The sequence below is a fragment of the Felis catus genome, chromosome A3, assembly GCF_018350175.1.
Source record: "Felis catus isolate Fca126 chromosome A3, F.catus_Fca126_mat1.0, whole genome shotgun sequence".
Classification (NCBI taxonomy): domain Eukaryota; kingdom Metazoa; phylum Chordata; class Mammalia; order Carnivora; family Felidae; genus Felis; species Felis catus.
Window position 1 is genome coordinate 61,915,678 of NC_058370.1, and position 17,322 is coordinate 61,932,999.

At 39.3% G+C, this 17,322-nt stretch overlaps 1 protein-coding gene across 1 annotated transcript in view; it reads left to right on the forward strand.

The window, feature by feature from the left end:
• Nucleotides 1-247: 247 nt before the first annotated feature.
• Nucleotides 248-17,322, forward strand: part of TMEM131 (transmembrane protein 131) — a 239,896-nt gene continuing 222,821 nt past the window's right edge. The window contains exon 1 of the mRNA XM_003983920.6: nt 248-928. Coding sequence (XP_003983969.2) covers nt 748-928 — 181 coding nt within the window. The 5' untranslated portion in view covers nt 248-747. The remainder of the gene's footprint in view (nt 929-17,322) is intronic.

Below are 17,322 nucleotides of genomic sequence, written 5' to 3' on the forward strand. Positions count from 1 at the left end.
GTCTGGATGCGCACTCAGTCCTCTGGTAGGCTCTAGCATTGCAGCACTAGAGATACAAGAGGTTTGTTCCCGCGTGGGAGCAGCGGGCAAGCCTCCCCAGGCGCCCCGCAGTCCCTCTCGGCCCCGCCCACGCCCCAGGGCGGCTGCGCGACTAGGCCCCCTCGTCTCCACGTGATTGCCGTCACTGCCTCCACGAAGCGTGAACCGCCATCATAAGTCCTGGCGACGGGGCCTGGTCCTTCTTCCCTCCCCCTTCTCCTGTTCCGCGGGGCAGAAGTGACAGGTTGGAGTTGTACTGCCCGCGTCCTGTCCGGCTAGTGAAGCCTTGGGTCGCCAAGAGTCGGATGAGAAATTAAGACTCACGGACTCCGGGGCAGACTGACCGGCTGGCCCCTCAGGTGACGGCACGGCGGGGGCGGTGCCCAGGGCCGCGCCCCGCCCCTCGCAGGCCAGCGCCCAGAGCCCGCGGCCCGTGCCCGTTTCCAGTATGGCCGCCCGCCGTGCTTGACCCGCGGCCTCTCCGCTTCGACTCTTCGTAGGCGATGCTGAGGCCGAGGCCGTGACTGACACTCTCGCTCACACGCACGTACGGACCCAGACCCACGCCCGGAGCCCGAGCCCTGGGCCCGGAACCACTCTCGCCCCCGGCGCCGCGGTCAGAGCCCGGACCACGGCTCCCGTGCCGCTGCCGCCTCGCCGAGAAGGGCCGCGCCGGACCTCGAGCGCGGCGGCCCCCGGCCGGCAGGGATGGGGAAGCGGGCTGGAGGAGGAGCAGCAGGAGTCGCCGCCGCCTCCACGTCCGCAGGGGCCGGTGTGGAGCCCGCGGCCAGCCGCGGCGGGGGCCCGCGGAGCGGGGCCGCCGGCCTACTGGGAGCGCTGCACCTGGTGATGACCCTCGTAGTGGCCGCGGCGCGGGCCGAGAAGGAAGGTGGGTGTCAGCCGGCCGGCATCTCCCAGGCCCGGCCCCGCGGCTGTCAGCGCGCCCTCGCGGACGCGGCAGCGGGACTACGAACGGGGACGAAGGGCTGCGGCTCGGGGCTCGGAGGGCGGCCGAGCGCGCAGCTCCGTCCGGCGCGAAGTTGCCCGTTCGAGTCCCGTCCCGAGCCGGGAACTTGCAGTTCGGATGCCAACTCGTGGCGTTGGCCGCACGGAGTTGCTCTTGTTCTCCGTGATTCTTTCCCCTTGCCTTCCCTGTTGACTCCTGTCACTGCCATTTCAAAACTTCCTGAGTTCTCGTATCTTCTTGCCACTTGGCTCACTATGTAGGAGGGGCATATTTGTAGTCTTGATTGCTGTTAATGGGCAAATTTTAGGACACTTTTCCCCCTTTGGTTGCGGTTTTAATAACGGCGTGCACACAGAGCTCACTTTTAAATGTCGTAGTAAAAATAGCAAGACTGGTGGAAAGGCTTCAAAACACAGCTTACAGAATTTTACTTTGAATTTGTTCGAACATTTCTTGGTGAGGAATCTTGTTTCTTCATCTTCCCTTTCCTTTATCGCTTTGCAGTAGATTGTTTAGCTAGCAATTCTATATCCATAATACAGTTCCGTTTAGTTCTCTAGTTAAGGTATTGGAAGTCTGTTTACATTTTTAAGATCGGGTGTCATCTTTAACGTGAAAGATTTTAAAAGCAGATGTTTCTAGTTTGCAAGCCTTTATAATTTAGTTAAGAAATGACACCTACTTAAGAAAAACTCGTTAGTATTGAAGACTGTACCAAATCTGTACTTGTGTTGGGACTACCTGTTTTTGAGCCTAATGAAATGGGTGGTCACAGCTTTCACAAAGAAATCACTAAAAGTGAATGGTTTTTAAAAAGCTAAGCAAAACCTGTTTAGCTTCCGTTTCCCACTAAACTGCCCCTACTAGAAAATAATGTCTTGCCACAGTAACTTTAGGGTTATTCTGCTTTATGACTAAAGTCACTTGCTTTTTTATCATTTTTGAAGGCAATGGCTAAATGCAAACCAAATTAATGTTGAAGTGCAAATGTGCCTCTATTTACTGTTTTTCAATTTTTGTTCAAAACATTACATTCTCTCATTTAACTCTGTAAGCAACCTTAGTCTGGGTTCACATAGGTGGAAATTATTCAGAGAATTGCCATCTTCTGAAAGAATTAATCGACGGAGGCAAGATTATTTCCAGAATGAAATATTGCTGCTTTAGGGACTAGTCAGGCCTGGTATTGTCATAGTTCATTGATTGGTTACAGATCTGCAGTTAGATGATTGTTACTATTGTGTGCCTACGGTGTCCAGCACGGGCTGGCCTGTGGTTTGTGTCCAGTAAAGCTAAAACAGTACAGCAATTTAATGGGCATGTCTCCTTTTATTTCAAGTAGTCCTTGGCAGGTATTGTGGCCTTGATTTTCTGTTCTTTTTCTTACCTTGTACACTGCCAGGCACACAGTAGGGATTTAACACTAGTTTGAGTGAATGCCTATCTTCATGAGCCATTAGCACGGGGAACTAAAATAATGATTGAGTCTTGTAAAACATTAAGGTTATCTTTCTGCTGCTTTTTTTTTTTTTTACCCCAACAGCCTTATATATGCTAATTTTCTGTGTATAGTTAACAACTCCCTTGTTTGAGAAATGTCAGCCTAAATTATATTTGCTAATTTCCTATTTGTTTATAAGTTTTAGTGTACCTCTCTACTCATGAATGTAGGGCTCACGTGAGAAAAATTACTTGCCAGGGTGTAAGGTATGAAAAGATGTGGTTGAATCTGTCAGTGGTCCTGGCAGAATCAGACATCTTTTGTGGCCCATGTTGTGTCTGTATGAACCGTTTGAATGTACAAACTAGCTAGTCAAGCTATTGCTGGTAATTACACTAATACAGAACACAAGCCTCTTTCCATCATAGATAAAATCTGGTTCTAATAAAATATTCTGCGAAGGTTGCTCCAAAAATGGCCTATGCTTTCAGCCTTCTTCCTGATCAAACTTTGGTATTGTTTTTGTTTGAGTAAGTAGAAGAAATGGGATTGATTTTCTTAAATGATTGTGAGTGATACCATGAGTTTAGCATCTGATGGGGCACAAATACACCATTTGCCCCCCAGAATGTGCTGTTGAGTTTTTTCAGGAAACCTGGGCACATTTCTGGAGGTGGCTGAGTTCAGTTTGTCAGTTTATACCCTGAGGATTTTTTGTGTTTATTTTAGTAGTATAAACTAGTAATTTTTCAAAGTTAAGATTTCCCTGCAATATTAATGATGGTTCTCTGAGTACTTTGTATTTGGTATATTTTTCCTCCATTGCAGCAGAATTTCACTAGAACATCTTCAAAACAAAATAAAACTCATTGATGAAGAAAAACAGTGGAAATAGCTAATTGCGTTACCTAATGCAGTTTTTTTTATGCTTGGACTAGATGTTAATTTTCTTATGTCAGAAGCATGAGCCATTTCCTTGTCTTAACATCCTAGATGTCTTAACATTCCTATATCTTAACAGCCATTTTTACGGCTCAATGGTAGTATGTTATTATTTCAGAGAAAAGGGACCTTTGAGAATGTTTTGGCTGTGGTCTATAGTTTGTAAGGATTTTGAAAGAGTTGGGAGAGGTAGAAGCTACTATAATTACTACAAATAATTCACTTACCCTGGATTGGTGTCAGGATTTTTCTTGAAGCTAAGATCTAGATACTGAGAACAGTGGAAATAGATGCACGTAGTGAAAATGTAATAAAAATATATAGTGAAAATATGTGTACATATGTTAAACATATAATTTTTAGTAGTATTCAATTTATAAGTCTGCCCATTGTGGGGCACCTGAGTGATCAGTCCATTAAGCATCCGACTTTGGCTCAAGTCATGATCACACGGTTTGTGGGTTCGAGCCCTGCATCAGACTCTGCACTGACAGCACAGAGCCTGCTTGGGATTCTCTCTCTCCCTCGCTCTCTGCCCCTCCCCCGTGCTCGCTCTCTCTCTTTCTCTCTCAAAATAAGTAAAGACTTAAAAAAAAAAAAAACGGCCCAATGTGACCAGCAAATAAGAGCTTTTAAAAAAAAAAAATCATCTATTAGCTAATGCAGTTTCATTGTGAAATAGATCTTTGGAAGGCATGGTTGTCTTTTAATTAATTGTAAATAAAAAGCTACATCTCGTGTAGCTAGTAAATATAAACTTGAATAGATTTACAGGAATATGATTGTTTTAGTCTGTGGCAAATTAAATTTCAGTGTCACATGTATTTTCATAAATTGGCTATTAATGGCAAGGCAAAGTTTGATAGTGTTTATTAGGACTTTTAAATTTGTTTGCAGGATACATTAGTTTTGTGCAGAAATTTTTGTTTTAAGTTGTATTTGTGACAGATGCAGGAGGAGGGTACAAAAGTGTTTTATATACAAAGCATATGAACAAAATGCTGTACTTAGGAATAAAGGCCAGAAGAGATTAAACATAATCATTAGATTTGTCTTAGGAAGGCAGAATTGATCAGGAGTAGTATTTACTTTTTCTAATCAAATTATTACTTTATAATGTAAAAATATTTTTAGAAGTGATTTTCTTAAGAGTGAGGTATTTTAGAGGGAGGAGAGGGTGGGTGATGGGTATTGAGGAGGGCACCTTTTGGGATGAGCACTGGGTGTTGTATGGAAACCAATTTGTCAATAAATTTCATATAAAAAATAAAAAAATAAACATAAATAAATAAATGTCTGGTAGAATTCCCCTGGGGGGGGGGAAAAAAAGAGTGAGGTATTTTGATGCTTTGTATGGTGGTGGAGTGGCTACTCTTTCATTTAGAGCCTAGTAAATGAATATTATTTTGTTAATACTACTTCACTAATAAACTTTTGTTGGCTTATTTTTACTAAAAGCTCTTTGCTACTGCCAGAAGCTTTGGAATCCTGTAGTTGGAAAAAGTGTGCCCTCTCTTTCTCTTGTTAATGACTATTTTCTTTTTCTTTATAATCCTTTCAGTGGGTCCTCATAGACACTTGCCAAAAAGATCAGCTTTGGAAGTAGATGTAAAATCATCTAATTGGTTATCATCCGGAGTAGTAATAAGCCAGCCTACTCTTGGGGAAAAATTAAATCATTACTGAGTGCTTGATATTTTAGAAATTCTTTTTCATCCTGCATGTGGCTTGAGCTTTCTGACTGGCCTGGCAGACAGAGGCCTTTCTTCTATGGCTGAATTTTTCTTCACTGTCTGTTTTAAGCAGCATCAGACACTGTTGATAGCTGCTTCGTGGAACTTTTCTCCGTTTCTATGATTTTGTGCCTCTTGGTTGTCATCCTGCCTTAGTTGTCAGTCACTGCTCTCCAGCCGCCCGCTGTCTTCTTTCCTATGTGTGTCCAGCCACCAGCACACACTGCACATGTCCAGGGCAGAATTACCTCGCACCGCCTCTGGTTTCCCAGTTTCTATTAATGCTGTGATTATTCTCTCTGCCACATTGGTCTCATTTTTGACCCCTTAGCAAGTGGTGTCAATGTGTGTTTCCTTTCTTGGGCGACTCTCCCAACAGCCTCCCGCCTGGTGGCACTGCAGTAGGCTCTCCCCTCTCCACTTTCTCCATTTCTGTTTGCATTGTCTGTTACTCATCTGTCATTCATTTTGACACATTTAGCTACTTCCATTATTTTATGGGGGACATTTCTTCACCCAGACTGGAATTTCTGAACCTCTGTCAATAGCAGCATTATGTACATAGAGGCATTCAGTTTTAAATGAAGGTTTGTCTAAAATGACCTTATCTTCCCCCAGTACCTGAGACCTGGGCTGAGAGTCAAGAGTACACGTAAAACTCTGACTCGGTTGCTGGTCTCACTAGGAATTCTGCTGTAATAAGACATAGGGTGACACCACTTTTTTCTTCCCTACATGTTGCTTTCCATTGTAACCGAGTGATAGACACTTATGTAAACCACACTTTCGTAATTTTTGGATTTTAAGATTTCAGATTCTCATATACCCATTTATAGATCATGAAACAGGTACAGAGAAATTTAGTATTCTAAAGGTAAAAAGGTTGGTAGGTAGTTGAGCCAGGATTCCATCCCAAGCCATCTGTTCCTAGACCAAGCTGTATAATCCTGGATGAGTTCTTAATGTAGTAGATTTTGTTGTACACCAACTGGAGAAAGAGCAGAACTGCCAGTTTGTGCAGAAGCAATGTATTAAATATTCCAGTGAAGTGCACTTTTTTTTATGGCTGTAAATACATATCCATATCACTTACCATTAACTTTTTTTTTAACGTTCATTTATTTTTGAGAGTGAGTGCGAGTGGGGGAGCCACAGAGAGAGAGGGGGACAGAGGATCCAAAGCGGGCTCTGCACTGACAGCAGAGAGAGCCTGATGTGGGGCTTGCACTCATGAGCTGTGAGATCATGACCTGAGCTGTAGTCGGATTCTTTAACTGACTTAGCCACCCAGGTGCCCCACTGTTGACTTGATAACCATTAAAATGATCTTAATCTTAGGCCATTCTGGATCATGTACGTTCTGAAAAAGAGATTGAGGAGACCCATGAATGTGTGATCTGGGGAACAGATATTTGGTATTGAAAGCTACTGACCCTGTTCTTAGGTTCTGATATATTCTTGGATTAAGATTTAGACTAACTTGAATTCTGTGAACATTCCTTAGTTTTAGGTTAGTGTGACAAGTTAGTCTAGATATGTGGAATATTCTCAGAAACTGGCCCTGATTAAAAGGAACTGGAGATAATCCAGACGCTGGTGGTGACATCAGCTTTTGACAGTGGAAAAATCTCTTTGAGATTTCTGTTAGAGGTCCAGGAGCTCCAGAAGTTCATTTGTGGGGCTTTGTTCTTATGAAGGCATTTTTGGATTAGGTGGTCATTAGTTTAATTTGCCATACTAGATCAGTTTTTCATTCCTGTGTGATTGCCTTAGAAAGATTTTTAGAAAGCCCTAACTCTTTGCATGATTCATCTTGTTGCTTATAGCACTTATGGCAAAGGTCTGAAAAATCCCTACTGTCTAAGAGGATCCTTGACATGCCTGTCATGGTAGAGTGTCAAACCTGCCTTGTTTGTTTCTCTATAATTGTAAAAAAACACGTGACATGAAACTTACCATCTTAACCATTTTAAGAGTACAGTTCAGTAGTATGAAGTATATGCACATTGTTGTGGAACAGATCTCCAGAGCTTTTTCATTTTGCATAACTGAAACTCTATCCATTGAATAGCAGCTCCCCAATTCTCTCTCCGCTGCTCCAGCCTCACCATCCTACTTTCTGTTTTTATGAGTTTGACTACTTTAGATGCCTCATTTAAGTGGAATCATGCAAGATTTGTCTTTTTGTGGCTGGCTTATTTCACTTAGCATAATGTCCTCAAGGTTCATTATATTGGAGCATGTGACAGGATTTCTTTCCTTTTTAAGGCTCAAGAATATTCTGTTGTATTTATGTACCATTTATCTATTTTATTTATCCATTTACCCATCAATGGACATTTGGATTGCTTTCACTTTTGGCTGTTGTAAGTGATTCTGCTATGAACATAGGTGTGCAAATGTCTCTGAGATCCTGCATTTAATTCTTTTGGGTTATATACCCATACGTGGGATTATTGGATCATATGGTAGTTCTATTTTTAATTTTTTAAACCACTACCATACTGTTTTCCATAGTAGCTGCACCATTTTACAATTCTACCAACAATGCACAAAGGTTCAGTTTCTCCCCATCCTCACTAATACTTGTTATCTTCTGTGTTTGTTTGTTGGTTTGTTTGTTTGTTTATAGTGGCCATCCTAATGAATGTAGGGTTATATCTTGTTTTGATTTGCATTTTTGTAAGTGATATTAATTGAGCATCTTTTCATATGCTTGTTGACCACTTGTATCTTTGTTTTTTGTTTTTTGAGAAATATCTATTCAGGTTCGTTGCCCATTTTTATATTGGGTTATTTTTTTTATTGTTGTAGGAGTTCTTTATATATTCTGAGTGACAGCTCCTCATCACATAGATGATATTTGTAAATATTTTTTCCCCATTCCATAGGTTGCCTTTTTACTCTTATGAGTGTAACCTTTGATGCACATAAGTTTTAAAGTCTGATGTAGTCCCATTTGTCTATTTTTGCTTTTGTTGCCTGTGCTTTTCATGCCGTACGAGAAAACATTGTCAAATCCGATGTCATGGAGCTTTCCCCCTGTTTCCTCTAGGAATTTTACAGTTTGGGGTCTTACATTTTGTTCTTCAGTCAATTTAGAGTTAATTTTTGTAAGATGTAAGGTAAGTGTCCAAATTCATTCTTTTGCATGCAAATACCACATTTTCCCAGCACCATTTGTTGAAGAGACATCCTTTCCTCGTTGAGTGGTCTTGGAACCCTTATGTGAGGGTCATTTGACCATATATATGAGAATTTATTTCTGAGTTCTCTATTCCTTTTTTTTTTTTAATGTTTATTTTTGGGAGCGAGAGAGACAAAGCATGAGTAGGGGAGGGGCAGAGAGAGAGGGAGATACAGAATCTGAAGCAGGCTGCAGGCTCCAGGCTCCAGGCCCTGAGCTGTCAGCACAGAGCCTGATGTGGGGCTTGAATCCATGAACTGTGAGATCATGACCTGAGCCAAAGTCAGATGCTTAACGGACAGAGCCACCTAGGCGCCCAATGAGTTCTCTATTCTGTTTGTCTTTTTAGGCAGTTACCACACTGTTCCAGTTACTGTAGCTTTGTTATAAGTTTTGAAATCGGGAAGTGCAAGTCCTTAAGCTTTTTTCTCTTTCAAGTTCGGTTTGGCTGTTTGGGGTCCCTTGAAATTCCATATGGATTTTAGGATTTTTTTTTCTGTTTATGCAAAAAGTGCTGTTATGGTTTTAATAGGGATTATATTGAATCTGTAGGTTGTTTTGGGGAGGGTGAACATCTTAACAGTATTAAGTCTAACACTTCATGAACACAGGATGTCATTCCATTTATTTGTGTTGTCTTTAATTTCAGCAGTGTTTTTGTATTTTCAATGTGTGTAAGTAAGTCTTTCTCCTCCTTGGTTATTATATTTATTCTTAGATATATTATTATTGATGCTGCTATAAATCAGACCTGCATTTTTGAACAAATTATTTCAATTCATACATGACTAAGCATTGTGAACATGTAGTTTTGGAGAAAAGAAACATGTTCTGTATTTGAAACAAAGAATTGTACATGCTTAAAGTGTTTCCTTAGGTTACTTATGTATAAATTGAAATGCATTTTAAGTCCTTTTAAGTTTTAACAAACTGTGACTATTTTCTGAATCAGTTATGATTGCAAAATCATATGACAGTCTAACTTTGGTTCTTAAGAACTAAATTTTTTCTATATAGTTATAGTATTACATTTGCATCAAAACATGATAGTAAAAAACTATCTCAGCAGTAAAGTTTGAGAAATAGTCTAAGCCAGCTCTACTGATACAAATTAATTAGCAGTTTGTATTCATGGTATGGCAGTGGCCCTACTTGGATTTTTTTTTTTTTTTTTTTTTTGGTGGGGGCAGGGGGTGGGTGGCAGGGAATGATTAAATTGGAGGCAGAGGATTTTCTAGGGAATTTATAGTAGAAGGGTGCTGTCTAGAGCTTAACCCCTATCTCAAAGCTCTCTATAAATAAAGTTTATCATTCTAAAAGTTATTTGGTAGAGCAGTGCATAAGAGAGGGCAGTGTGCTGTTCAAACTGGATCATTTTAAAAAATGCTTGTGTGAATTGGTGGCACAGACTCATCTGAAGTATTGCTTCTTGGTTTGCAAGTAGGGAATGAAGTAGTGGTTAGCACTACCAAGAGGCAATTTGTCTTTCCCGAACTAGTGCAGCAGTAGTTATCTTTCGTATGTAGGGGAGTTATTTCATATTTAGAGGTTTATCTCACCATACTTGGGGCTTCTCTTGGTTATAGCTGGGTGTGAAAAAAGGTAACTGAGACTCAAGTTGAAGAGAGGAAGATGTAAGAAAGAAGCAGCAGGCTGGAATTAGATTGAATTTTATTAAGATCCTAGAGATTCTTGTAGATAGGAAAATTTCTGAGTATTGTCAGTTTCTTCCCAACTGCATTTGGGTTTATTTGTGTTTGTATAGGATCTTGAGCTTTTGGAGGTTGAGGTCTGGGTCATGTTCTTCCTGCACCTATCATTTTAAGTGCTTCAATACATTCAGTCCTGTCTTGGTAGGAGAGGCAGTGAACCATAACCAATTAAAAATGAACTGGAGTGAAGAAAAGGTATTTCTGAAATGATAGTGTTTATCCAAGTTTGACATCTCACCATTTCAGGAATATATTATGTAAGCAGTTATTGCCTGTAATTGATAATGGTTGTAATTACTTAATGACAACAGCTAATGTTTATCAAGCACTTTCTTTGTATCCAGCACTGTTAATTGCTTTGCATGCCTCATCTCATTTAATCTTCACATTAACCCTATGTGGGGTGCTAGTCCTTCTTCCCTCACCCTTCAGATCTGTTTTTGGTTACAGTTCCTCTGTGGCTGTCACTGCTCCTTGGTGAGAGCGGGGTACGGGGTGTGGGCTTGCTTGTGATAGTATAATACACAGTATTAGATCTCCACTGAAATGGGACAATATAATATACAATAATTCTTCCTGTGCATACAGTCTGGAGGTCAGTTTGGAAAACTTTTCTTCAATTTCACAAAAAATGCATGTTGAAACAAATTATAAAATACAAACGAGTAAATGGAGAAAATTTTCTGTAATCTATCAAGTACAAAGAACCAACATCAGTCATCAGTTTTCTAGGTTTCTGGGCCCTCCCCAATTCTCTTCCTTCCCCTTCTCTTCCCTCCCCCCACTCCCCATTCAAAAAAAAAAAAGATATTGCTACGTTGCCTTTGAAGAAAACTTATCATTTGACATTTCAACAATACTTTGTGAGGGTGCCTGCTTTTCCTCATTGGCTATTACTCTTCTTTTAAGTCCTCACCAATCTGGTGAGAAAAGTTGTCACATTGTTTTAATTGATTTTTTAAAAATTGCTACTGTTTCTTAACCATGGCTTCATATCACTGTTAGAGTGATACAGTTAGGTGTAACAAGTACCTCAAGTTCAGAGAGAGGAAGAGTGCTCTAGGTGGTAAATTCCTGGGCCACTCTAGGTAGTATGCTACATATGTACCAAAGTCAAAATGTGTGTCAGCAAGGAAAGAATTCTGGAAACCACTATTCTTTGAGTATGGCAAGGAGTTGGGGTAGGAAGAACATACCAAAACTGCTTTGTGAGTTACCTAAGTCAGTGAGTGAGAATCATGGCCTTGCCTAGGACTCCAAGAGGTAATAGTTGAAAAGTGGAAATGGTGATTGAGTGTGGCTCTGGACTCTTGTCATCTGCCTTCTGGCTGTGCGACTTTGGTAAGTATGATTGACCACTTTGTGTCTAAGCTTCACTGTTCATAGATAGAGTAGGGATAATGATAGCATTTTTGTCATTGAGTTGTTGCAGAGGTTTACCGAGTTGGTGGAAAGCTCTTAGCACATTGCTTGACACATTAAAAAAAAATTAGTAAGGTTGAATACTATTATAGATTTGCTCATTTGTATTACTTTTGTATTGTTCAGTCATGTCTTTTTTCAGTTTTTCCATTGGTATTTGGATTTTCCTTTGTGACTCGATGAACACTTAATTAAAGATTAAGAGTTGCATTTTTCTAAATTTTCATTTGCGTTTGAATTTTCTATATTTGAATTTTCTTTCTTTTTAAAGAAAATTTTTGTAATGTTCATTTACTTTTGAGATAGAGACAGAACACCAGCTGGGGAGGGGCAGAGAGAGAGGGAGACACAGAATCCAAAACAGGCTCCAGACTCTGAGCTGTCAGCACAGAGCCCCACGTGGGGCTCAAACCCATGAACCACGAGATCATAACCTGAGCTGAAGTTGGATGCCCAACACACTGAGCCACCCAGGCACCCCTCTTTTTTTATTTTTAAGAGAGAGGGCACAAGTGAGCATAGGGCAGAGAGAGAATCCCAGGAGGGGCAGAAAGAGAGAAGCAGGGCTCATCCAAAGCAGGGCTTGAGCTCGCCAGAAGCAGGACTCAGACTCATGAACTGTGAGATCATGACCTGAGTCAAAGCCACATGCTTAATGACTGAGCCACCTAGGCACCCTATATTTTAGTATTTATTATTATTATTTTAAAATTTATTGACCAAATCTGTCACTCTTTTCCTTTATGCTTTCCTTTATAGTTGTCATGTGTAAGAAGCCCTATGCATAAAGTGTATTCACCAATATTTTTTCTCTCTGATTCTATTTTAAAAAAATTTTTTTTAACGTTTATTTACTTTTGAGACAGAGAGAGACAGAGCATGAACAGGGGAGGGGCAGAGAGAGAGGGAGACACAGAATCTGAAACAGGCTCCAGGCTCTGAGCTGTCAGCACAGAGCCCAACGCGGGGCTCGAACTCACGAACTGTGAGATCATGACCTGAACCGAAGTCGGACGCTTAACCGACTGAGCCACCCAGGCGCCCCTCTGATTCTATTTTTAAATGAAAATCTGTAAGTCATCAATCTTTTGTTATCAGGTAGGGAATCTATTTTTCTCAAATGGTTAGTTGCCTTCATACCACTTAATGAGTTATACACAATATTTTCTTTTCATGCAAATTCTATTATATATTTGGATGAGTTACTTGATTTTCTATTTTTTTTCCTAACTGATAATTTTACTTTATTTTGTCCATTTTATTATTAGCTGGCTTGACAGTTTATTACCTCCCCCTAAATTACTGTTATTCCAAAAGCATTTTCTGGTCTATCTTGTTTTCATTCTCTACAAACCGTAAAATCATTTTGAAAAAAATTTAAAATTTCTATTTGCTTTTTGATTAGGATTGTGTTAAAATGTTAGAAAAATTTGGAACTTGACATCATTTTTAATGTAGAAAATTTTCCTTTCACACACACACACACATTAAGTTGAACTGTATGAAATTGCCATTTTTGTGGGCCCCAAATGATTGAATAACAGTGTAGTTATTCAGTAATATTAACAAATATGTTTGCATGTATTATTGCATTGGCTAGAGCTTTAGAACACTATTAAATAAGAGTGGTGAAAAAGTGGGCCTACTTATGTTTTTTTGGTCTTCATTAGGGAAATACCTTCAGTGTTTCATTGTGAATTATGATTGTAGCAGTTGGTTGGAATTAGATGTTCTTGATAATAGAAAATTTCTTATATTTTTAAGAGTTTTAGTCTTAAGAGTTATTAGGGATAGATGTTATACATCAGTTCAAATTTTATGTGGTTTTTTTTTTTTTTTACTTTAAGCTATTGATTTTAGCTGTTTGAATTACAGAAGCAATTATTTTAACTCATTCCACTCAACTCTCTTGGTCAATTAACCCATGTTTCTCTTCCCTCTAGAAACCCGTTCATGGATGCCCATTGAGCTTAGGCTGCTAATTCCCACAGACCTTCACATTTGTTCCCTCTAGTTGATGTATAATTTTTTTTTTTTTTTTAATTTGAGAGAGAGAAAGAGTGCATGCCTGGGGAAAGGGGCAGACAGAGAGAGAGAGAGAAAGTCCCCAGCAGGCTCCATGCTGCTGGTGCAGAGCCCGACTTGGGGCTGGATCTCATGACTGTGAGATCATGACCATCTGAGGTGAAATCAAGACTGATGCCCAACCAACAGAGCCACCCAGGCGCCCCAATGTGTGTATTTTTATTCATTGTTTCTTTCTTTATTTGTCTCTCTCTCTATCTCTCTCTTTCTTTCTACCAAACCCTTTAAAAGCTTTTAAAATATTTCAGAAATTACAGTGCCTGAAATATTTCAAAAGCTATCAATATTAATAATAGCACCAACAAAAAGTGGTTTTAAGAATAACAAGAAATGTGCAGAATCTGAGGAAAACTTTAAAACATTCTTGAAGGCAGAGAAGTAGATTTGAACAGTGGAAAGACATTCCTTGCCCTTGGGTAGGAGAACTCAACATCGTAAAGATGTCAGTTCTCCCTAAGCTAACGTTAATTTAACACAGATGCAATTAAAAAATACCAACACAACTTTTTATAGAGTTAGAAAAGTTGATGTTAAAGTTCATATGGAAAAATAAACATGTAGGAATGCTGGGGAAATGCTGAAAAAGAAAAGTTATGAGGTGTGATTAGCACAGGCAGTTATTAAACATATACTGTAAAGCCATTATATACTTGGAAAAAGTAAGGTATTGATATATAAATAGATAAGTGGAATAGAATAGAAATTTCTTATATAAATGGAAATAAGTGGATGTGAAGTCCATGTGGTTTATGCTATATACCTGCTTTCCTTCAGGGAGTCTAGAATGTGCTAGGTGGAGAGTGTTTATATGATCAGCCCCCAATTAAAACCTTGAACCCTGTATTAATTTCCTATTGCTTTTGTAGCAAATTACCACAACTTTAGTGGCTTAAAACAATGCAAACTTATTCACTTATAGTTCTGAAGGTCAGAATTCTAAAATCAAGATTTTGGCAGGTCTGTGTTCTTTCTAAATGCTTTGGTGGAGAATGTTCTCACCTTTGTGGGCTTCTAGAGGTCACTTGCATTCCTTGGCTCATATTACTCCACTGTCCTGCTTCATTCATTCCAGCTTCCTTCTTTCATCGTCATATCGCCTTCTGACCCTCTGATCTGCCTCCCTCTTGTAAAGACCGATGTGATTACATTGGACTCATTTGGGTAATCCAAGATGACCCCCCTGTCTCAAATCCTTAGTTTAATCACATCCACAAAATGCCTTTTGCCGTATAAAGTAACATTCACAGATTTTGGAGATGAGGATGTGGACGTCTTGAGAAGCTGTTATTTAGCCTGCCACAGACATTGAGTCTGTGCTTGAGTTGCCCTGGTGGATAAGACACCAAAAGCACAAACAACAAAAGAAAAAGTAGATAAATTGGACATCATCAAATGAAAAAGTTTTGTGTTTCAAAGGACAACGTCAAAGAAGTGAAAAGACCCACAGAATGGGGGAAAATTTTTGTAAATCACATGCCTGAGACATACATGTCTCAGGGGGGAAATTTTTGTAAATCACATACATGAGACATGTATCTAGAACATAAAAAGAACTCATAACAACTCAGTAGAAAAAGACAACCCAATTAAAAGATGGACAAAGGATCTGAGAAAGCATTTCTCCAAACAATAAGCTCATGAAAAGATGCTCGGTATCATTAGCCATCATGGAAATACAAATCAAAACCGAAATGAGATACTACTTCACACCTACTAATATGCTTGTAGTAAAAATGACAGATGATAACAAGTGTTGGGGAAGATGTGGAGAAATTAAAATGTCATATGTTGCTATTGAAAATTTAAGATGGTACAATTTCTTTGGAAAATAGGCTGGCAGTTCCTCAAAATGCTAAGTAAAGAGTTATGTTCCAGCAATTCTGGGTATATTCCCAAAAGAGATGAAAACACATGTGCACACACAAACTTGGACAGAAATGTCCATGGAAATATTTTTCTTAATAACCCAAAAGTGGAAATAACTCAAATGTCTGTCTCATCAACTGATGAATGGATAAATAAAATGGAATATTATTCAGCCATAAAAGAGAATAAAGTACTGATGCAGGCTATAAATACAAATGAACCTTGAAAACATACTAAGCAAACAAAGTCACAAAAGACCATGCACGACCACAAAAAAAAAAAAAAAAAAAAAAAAAAAAATGTCCAGAATAGACAAATCCTTAGAGACAGAAAGTAGATTAGTAGAGACAGAAAGCTTAGGGCTAGGATGGAGGAATAGAGTGACTGCTAAAAGGTGTGGGGTTTCTTTTTTGGGGTGATGAAAATGTTCAGGAATTAGTGGTGATGATTGAACAACTCTGTGAATATACTAAAAAGCATGCATTGTGTATTTTAAATGGGAAATTGCATAATATGTGAATTATATCTCAATAAAGCTGTTATTTAAAACACTTATTTAAAAATTGACAAACATCTAAGAAAAAATACATAAGGTACCATTTCTCACTTATCTGATTGGCAGAAGTTTAAAAGCTCCTTAACCCCTCTGGTGAGCCTGTGGAAAAGTACGACTTTACTGGTGGAAATGCAAAAAAGGTACAGCCTTAATGGAAAGAAATTTGGCATGTTATCCAACATAACTACGTATGTGTTTAGTATTTTGACCTAGCAATCCCAGTCCTAGGAACCTACTCTGAAGATATCCTTCTGATATACAAATGCATATGCACAAAGTTATTCATAACATGATTTCTAATTGAAAAATACTGGAAACTGCCTAAATGTCCATATGAGGTTGAATAAATTATATTATATTCCCATGTGGATTATTATTAGTACTTATAAAACAAAATGAAGAAGGTCTCAAGAGTCTGATATTCAGGGGTTACCGGAATACACTGCAAAATGAAAGCAGAAGAGAAGTAAAGAGAAGGGAAGGGAAGGAGAGAAGGACGGAGGGGATATGTCTGTGTTGTGTATATATGGAGTATGCATGCTACCTTAACAAAATTTTTTTTTTTACTGAATTGTGTGTGTGTGTGTGTGTGTGTGTGTGTGTGTGTGTGGTGTGTCATTCTATGAATACATGTATAGATTTCTGTAACTACCACCACAATCAGGATGCAGAACAGTTGCATTACCCTCAAAACTCCCTCATGCTTTGCCATTATAGTCACACCCTGTGTCTACACTTCTAAACCCTGGCAAATGATGTGTTTTCCATCACTATAGTTTTCTCTTTCTGAGAATGTCATGTAAATGAAATCATACAGTATGTATAGTTTTGAGACTATAATGTTGAGATTGGTTTCTGTGACTTACCACAGTGCCTTTGAAATTCATCCAGCTTCTCATGTATATCAATAGTTTGTTCCTTTTAATTGCTGGGTAGTATTCCAGTGTATGAATATACCATGATTTGTTTATCCATCATATTTTGATAAAACTGTGGGGTGTTGGCAGTGTTTGGCTATTACAAATAAAGCTTCTCTTGGGTAAATACTTAGGAGTGGAATGTCTGGATCATATGATAGCTGTATGTTTAAGAACCTCCTTTGTTTTCCAGAGTAGTTATTCCCCAGTGAATAATGATATTGAGCATCTTTTCATGTGCTTATTTATCATCCAAATATCTTTTTTGGTGAAGAAGCTCTTCAGATCTTTTGCCCATGTCTATATTGCATTATTTTTTTTTTAATTTTTATTTTTGAGGGAGAGAGAGAGAGAGAGAGACAGACAGAGCGAGAGCAGGGGAGGGGCGGGGAGGGGGGGGAAGACACAGAATCTGAAGCAGGCTCCAGGTTCTGAGCTGTCAGTACAGGGCCCCA